Here is a 7,423-nt window from a genome sequence, read left to right as displayed (position 1 = left end):
TTAATTTAATCTTTATATTTTAATTTGATTAATTTTAATTTTTTATTTTTGAATTAGTTAATTTTAATCTCTATACTTTTTAAAATTTAAAATTTTAATCCCAGCTCAAATAGTAATAGTTAAATTCGTTTGGTTAAATTCAATTTCCTCTAGTTAAATTCAATTACTAGTCGTGTACTATGTGTATAGAAGCAGTTTTAGCCTATATTCTCTAATTAGATCATTTTAAGTCCCTATAAATTTTGGAAATATAAACTTTCAATATTAATGCAAATGATAATAGTTAATCCAAATTAAAGTATAAGGACTAAATTAATAATTTTTGCAAAGTACAGGAACTAATAGCAGGATTTAACCCATAATAACTGCATGATAAATGCAATGTTTCCAAAACCGATTCGAACCAAGTTGTTATCACCCCTAATAGTAGAACCTCCTGAAAGCTTCCGGAAAGTAGCCACCAAACTGGAAATACTGTACGGTTTCATTAAAATTCAAGGGAATGTCTAATGGAAAAAGCAGGTTTATAAACAAGAAATTTTGTGAGTGATAAAGTTTAAAGTTTAGGGAAAGTAAGGTCAGACTTGTTTTGCTAAATAATGGTTCATTTACATGCCTATACACACACAGACACACACACACACACACAAAAAAAAAAAAAAAAGGGAAAAAAAAAAGAAATTACATATCAATGAGGACACTAAAAAACATAAGTTCCAAGCATGTATTAAGTATACATTTTCTCAAATACCTCCGATGGCTAATGTCGAACTTGAGCAGCAGATATAAGAGGGCTATTAAGACTATCAGAATTTGCAGAAAACTGAATTGGTAGCAAGGCAGGATCCTGATATGCAGCCACTAAGTTATCGTAGAATTCGGCCATTTTCGGATCATACCGGTCTTCCCTGTCTCTCTTTATCAGAACCTGCAAGTTTCAAAACCCGAGCCAAGATCACGATAGAGGATTTATACTACAATTGTGAAACTCGTGAATGGGACATAAAGATACGTACCTCGGCAGGGTAAGCGATGAAATTTGGCAAGAAACGTTTCCGGCAGTACTCATTGAAGAGAAGTGTGAGGACAGGAAGAGGGAAAATTAACGTTGATGCTAATGGGAGCTTCTTCAGTGTAAAGAGTCCAATTGCAATAGCTTGCATGAGTACGAGGGAGAATATCATCGAATTGTGCACAATTGGCCAAAACTTCCCTGCGGTCTCGTACTTCGGTGCATATACATTTAAGAACTGCAAAGTAAATTTGCCAAAGGTTAATGAAAGTTGTCCAAATTAATACCAGAAACTAACTATATGTACAAATAGTGAAATACAAACGTCAAAATTACTATATACTGCTCCATTTGTTTGCATGAGAACTACCCACGAAGGCAGAATAGAAAACAGGAATTATAACTTAACTACTTGTGGAAGGCTTTATATATTATAATTTTCGGTCAGTGAATCAAACTTCATAAATTAATCTTACAAAGATGCACTCGTTGCAATCTCATATTGTTTTAATTGGACTTGGAGTGTGAGTCTCGAATAAGGGTATGCAACGAACATGATTATGTTCAACTTCTTTTTCTAAGTTTTTCCATGTACCTTTAGATAGTTGTAGATTACTTATCTCACTTGATGAATGGAATCTGAGAGTAAGGAAACTAACTTGACATGATTTGCTTGGAGATGAAAATTAAAAATATGGCAGGGAAAGAAAGGGACATAGATAGCTAACTAACCTGGTTTCGATAGATGATATAAGCAAGACAGAGGTACACCAAGAGGAAGGGCAAAATTAATGGTGCAAGGAAGAAATATGTAATTCCAAGAAGCCCGAAGAAAAGAATCCTTGGAATGTCTCTGTGGTAAGGAATCGATGGAACTTCAAACTCTTCGTCTGAGCAACAAGAGAAGGGTTTTCGTATCAGACTCCAAATGAGAGGGATTATGCGAAAAAGTTCTGATGAAGTACTCGTCCATCCGGACGTCACCACATAAGCAATGAAGAAAGATGCCTACAAAAAGAATTGGAGTGTCATTATCATGGATAATAGTTCTAAATGAACAGAGGGTGAAAATTTAATAGTTATTGCTTTCGGGGCAAGTAACAAACATAATAATTTATTTTGTACTTTTCAATAATTTTCCATGTACAGATAGCATTTTCGTTCAACTTTTTTTTTTTCTCGATTAGATAACAGAAATTAACATAGTTGTAAGATTATTATATACTGGTTATGAATCAATTTTTCTTCTACAACATTTGCCCTCAAATTCGATTCAATAGTGTTGTGAAGTAATCTCTATCGGCATATACATAAACAAGAAGAAAGTTTATCAGTGGATTAAGTTACAGCAATGATTGAGACATTTCCCCTGCCTTAATTCCTGCTTCTATGAACCACAAGAGAAAGAACCCTATTCCTTTTGCCCCTATTAAATTGGATAAAACTAGTCAAAGAAGTTTGTGGAGGAAAATGCATTCTAACCTGTGCAGGAACCGCTGAGGCGAGCTTTGCAGGGATATGCTTGGGATCAAGGAAGATAGAAACCTGATACAAAACTGATCCAGAAAATACAGTTGCAAAAAATATGTTCCATATTGTGAACCATAGCACTTTGTTACATGCACTCTTCTCAATATCACTGTGGCATATGTATCCTTGAATGGAGGAAAGGAACTCCATTATTGGAGGCACAATCTTGAGAAACAACTGAAGAATAAGGCTGGGAAGGTACCCTGTAATTACCTGACTGACAAATGTTCTGCAAACAGAACACATAATAATCAAACTTTCATCTTATTAAGAAAATGAACAAAGATGGATAAATAACATGAAAATGCACAGTTATCACACATTTGCCATGCATATGAAAATATGATTAAATACTGTATATATAAAAAGCAACCAATCGTTTGTATTTATTCTGCAATCTTCTAATTAATAGGAAACATTAACGAAATCGTGTAAGCATAGAATTATGCAATGATATAGTAGGTTACAACGTTTTACTCTCCTTGTTTGAATGACATGAGACAACAAACTTAGGAAGAATTTTCCATGAATTTTACAAGGAGAAAGCTAGGGCAATAACACAAACATACAGCAGAAAAAGGTAAACAACAGGAATGATGGTGAAATACTGGAGCTAAACTACACTTACATGGTTAGAATGCTTTTCAAGAACGGAAACCAAATTTCCAACTGATTTAGGTTAGTGAGGCCTTGCACAACCAGAACCGGAATAAGGAATAGAATTGTCAGTAGTACGCATGCAACAATAACAACAATCTTAGAAAGCCATCTTCTCATGAATGATGATGAAAAAAAGGGCCAGTAGACATCATTCGGCTCGGGAGCTAGTTCTGTGACCCACTCTGTTGGGTTAATTGATTGTTTCATGTGGAAAGCAACTGCTGCACCATACCGAGACTTGAAAGAGACAAAAGCTGCTCGAACTTCCTTTTACATTGAATACGAAATTATCAATAGGATGCTCCATACATTACAAAAAAAAAAAAAAAAAAAATTAAAACCAACTTAATTGCAATGTTAAGATTCTGGCGTCCTTGCATATATGGCCACAAAAAACGAAGTAGAACATGGCCATAAGAATGGTAAAATAGTTACAAGAAAGATGTGGAGAGCCTAGAAAGAAGCAGATAAGAGTCATCCTTTTGTAACGGTAATTTATTATACATCATTTGCACCTTAAATAAATCGGGAAAAGGAAGCTAGCAAAAGTAAAAAAAAACAAAAGTGGAAATTTATCATTTTTCTAATAAAATAATCAAGGTCAGAGGTTTGTCCAACCCTTGAATAAGGAGAGCTCATACCAGTTGGGAGGCATCATCTCATAACATGGTCACTATTTTCCGCATTGCTAGAAAGAAGTAATGGAAATTTTTGACTTTAGATTCTAAGGATCCACCTATATTTGGTATTCCCTTACTTTGACTTTTACTTACTGAAGGGTCCATTTACAAGATCCTGAGAAAAGTTCGAAAATAGAACAAATGCCAAAAAGAAAAACAGCAGGTACAAGCACATACTTGTGTTGCCAATGAAACTTCAGATCGCTCTAATCTCATATTCTCCTCTATGTCTTCTAATTTCTTTCCATAATGATCCACCAGATCAACCCTGTGCCGAAAAAACCCAACATGCCTATACTGCGGCTGATTGGGTTCTGATTGTAAGTGCGTAATCCTTTTATACAATTTTTTTGCATCCTTCTGAAAGGGATTAAACAAAGTAATGAAATTAACTGTTAGAAATAAGAACAGAGCACTAGAGTTGCTGATATAGAAAAATAATGAGAAGAGGACAGGGTGCTTTTTAGTACCACTAGCATACACATGACCAATGGCCATACATGGAAACAAAGCCACAGGCTTAAGATGAAAATATTTCTCAATTATGTTAATTATTCTCACATAAAAAAGAAATAAAAGAAGAATTAAAGAGAATATAAAAAAAGGGTAAATCAAAACTAGAAGCAAGGAAATGAAAAACATTAAAAATAATTGCTTACAATGAGACTTTGAAGTTTACTTGATCTATGAACAACCATATGTGAAAGGTATGTAGAAGGATGGTACTCCATGAAAAATCTTTCAACACTCTCACTAACACTACTTCCAGCAGAAACAGGTATACTGCGTACCAATATGGTGAATTGATGAGGCTGAGGTTTGGTTGAGTGAAAAAAGTCTATCCTTTTTCCAGTTATACATTTATATTCCTGCAGAAAGTCGCAACTTAATAGCCAGTACAAATATAATCGCTTAAATAGCCCCAGAATCATTCACAAGTATAGAAAAATATGATCAGTAACATCAAATGATTTCCATAAAATTAGCAACCCTGTGACATTAAAAATAGATGATCAACTGTTCAAAAAATTTCATGTAATAGACTAAGGAATTTGATGCAGTTGAATTCTGTTATTGAATTTCTTTGGAGCAGAGAAGTAGACTTACATAATAGAGCAGATAGCAAACAAATGCAGTGACAAGATACACAGCGCTAAAGTGAGCCCATAACCTGCAAAAAAAAGAAGAAGCTAAAACTAGTTTCATTTACACTTGATTAGGCCTTAAGCATGTGATAAAGCTACAACTTCTCAGTTCTAAGAGATAATGACCAATTATTTAAGACTTAAGAATATAAAAACATGATCTTTGTATGACATAGCTTATCCTTCTCAGGTTTCTCTCAAAGGTACCAATAAAACACTCTTTGCTTGAAGTTAATTTCTGAAGGCATGTAGAATCAACGTTCAAGTCAAGTAAAAAGTAACTTTAAACTGGAAATTACCTTTTTGAGCCACTGCTTAGATTTGAAATGGTAAACACGTCCAAAGAATTATTTGACAAATCAGCAAAATCAATATCGTGGAGCTGATCCCCGGAGCAATTGACAGGGAGAAGAACAAATATACCAATAACCCCAGCAAACAAAAATACTCTCAAACTGCAGTAATAAGAGCAAATAAACAAACATAAGGTTGAGGCAGCAAAGCTCTTGATAAAACGTTAATAAAATTGGTAATATCAAGAATCAAAAAAAAAAAAAGAGAAAAAAGATAAAGATCAAGTAATGCATACATAATCTGAAAAGAAAATAATAGAAAAATTAGAAGACTAAGGACTGAATTTATTTTCACTTAAACAATCAATCTTTTCTTCCCATCCATTCTGCAATCTCTCTTTCTCTCTCTTTCTCCGAGACACACACATAACTAGAAAACAGGGACACGTCACACGATTTAAAAAGGAAAAACTACGCCTACAATGTATAACCAAATATCCCTTAATTGATTACCTGTTGAAGCTGCAGAAATCACATTATGTCTAATGATTTTCTTCTTGATAGTAGCATACATGAAAGAAAACACTCACCTAAATGTTATAACACGCATAAAGACCACAGCATCTAAGCCGGAGGTTGACAAGAGGTCCTCTTCAGATAGTTTCCATGCCCTTTTGACCCAACCGGGAGATGGTATTAGCCTTTCTAAGTTGAAATGACTTCTCCGCTTAGAGCTCCCCTCAGCAATCAAGCGTGGTATATAAACTTCATAATTAGTAGGTTGTTTCCTCAATATTGAATATAATGTGAAGAATAATACACAAAGTCCAGAATTTATTCCCACTGATGTAAGTAGAGCAGACACAAGCATCTCTTCAGAGCAATATCAAACCCTTCAAAAAGATGGCTTATATATTAAAACTGCACCAACAAGAAAACAATTAATCAATTAACTTACAAGAAGGGAAACAATTACAATTTGACAGCAATTGTTCATTATAAGCTTAAAAAAGAAGATAAAAGGATTTCGCTGCCTACATGCAGAAATGATAATTAGCTAGAATAAGTAGAATGATAAATCATTTCAATCGGTCGAGAACAATAAATAAATAAAGACTCTCAAAAACTTTTATTTCAAAGCTGATTAATTTTCATGTCAGCCAATATTCCATTATACAATTAGCAGACGTCAATATCTAATTCTCTACTACTTTTGTTTCTCATTCCTGGATCTACTACTTCCTAAATGCAACGAAACAACATTGTGATTAAAAAAAAAAAAAAAGCAAACAGTCACAGGATCAGAAAACCGCGCAAACAAGCTCAAACAACATTTTCATAAAATAAAAAAAAAAAGGCGATTCAAACTAGAAATGGAGTAATCATTCAGCTCAAACTGCCACGAATCACAAATATGTATAAAAAACAATTTACGATAACGTCACTGCACTACTTACTGCAGCTCCAAAATAAATTTCAAACTCAGAGATGATTATGTAAAAACAAACAAACTTTCTTCTGGTACAGTTGGGAGTGTAGAGAGTTTGAATCGGATGAAACGCGAAGGATAGTTGAAGAAAATGTTTCAGAGTTAGAGGCAAGATATAAGTCCAGTATAAAATACCATTAATTCAGGGGACGATTGGAGATTGCTTGTTACAGTGGCTTTTTTTTAATTTATTTATATATATATATATATTCTTGTTGTAATTACAAAAAATGTCCTTTAATTATTTTTTTTGGACTAAAATTAGTGAACTACGCTAATTTCGTGTTTGGATTTTTTTCTGTTTTGTATTTTATAAGTGAAAAGGGTATTTCGGATTATGATTTTAGTATTTTTTTAATAAAAATTTAAATTTTGGGAAGGATTCGTTGATTTATAGTTGGAAGTCAAACGGGGAATAGAGCAACTAACAGTCAATCTACCCCCCAAAGAGCTTTGCATTTAAAAAAAAAAAAAGGGCTTTTTTAAAATAAGTTGGACATGACACGAAGCACAATTGTTTATTATTAGAATATTCCTAAGCATATAATATGTTTTGATTTGAAGTTTATAAATAATTTAAAATTTTATAAAATTTATATAACTCTTCCTCCATT

General features: G+C 33.4%; 1 protein-coding gene across 2 annotated transcripts; it reads right to left on the bottom strand.

Moving 5' to 3' along the window:
- Positions 1–523: 523 nt before the first annotated feature.
- Positions 524–7,045, bottom strand: LOC108450470 (CSC1-like protein At1g69450). 2 transcript variants are annotated; one of them, XM_017748110.2, is made up of 11 exons: positions 6,945–7,045; positions 5,911–6,241; positions 5,327–5,482; positions 4,990–5,053; positions 4,542–4,751; positions 4,060–4,242; positions 3,171–3,469; positions 2,495–2,771; positions 1,745–2,020; positions 1,017–1,250; positions 524–928 (listed from the first exon to the last, which is right to left on the bottom strand). In XM_017748110.2, the coding sequence occupies exons 2-11, from the start codon at positions 6,189–6,191 to the stop codon at positions 761–763; spliced, it is 2,148 nt and encodes a 715-aa protein (XP_017603599.1). In that variant the 5' UTR covers positions 6,192–6,241; positions 6,945–7,045; the 3' UTR covers positions 524–760. The 2 variants fall into 2 exon arrangements, with proteins under 2 accessions (XP_017603599.1, XP_017603600.1); XM_017748111.2 differs by having other exon boundaries at positions 6,778–7,013.
- Between the last annotated feature and the right edge of the window lie 378 nt (positions 7,046–7,423).

The sequence above is a fragment of the Gossypium arboreum genome, chromosome 13 (assembly GCF_025698485.1).
Source record: "Gossypium arboreum isolate Shixiya-1 chromosome 13, ASM2569848v2, whole genome shotgun sequence".
Lineage (NCBI taxonomy): Eukaryota > Viridiplantae > Streptophyta > Magnoliopsida > Malvales > Malvaceae > Gossypium > Gossypium arboreum.
This window is presented reverse-complemented; position numbering and strand designations above follow the sequence as displayed.

Bases quoted from the DNA above. Each gene is read 5' to 3' on its own strand.
- LOC108450470 (XM_017748110.2), bottom strand. From the start codon at position 6,191: ATGCTTGTGTCTGCTCTACTTACATCAGTGGGAATAAATTCTGGACTT. The intron at 4,243-4,541 runs GTAAGCAATTAT...AATCCCTTTCAG, and splicing joins GTAAACTTCAAAGTCTCATT to AAGGATGCAAAAAAATTGTA. The intron at 2,021-2,494 runs GTTAGAATGCAT...TTCTTTTTGTAG, and splicing joins CCTCAGCGGTTCCTGCACAG to GCATCTTTCTTCATTGCTTA.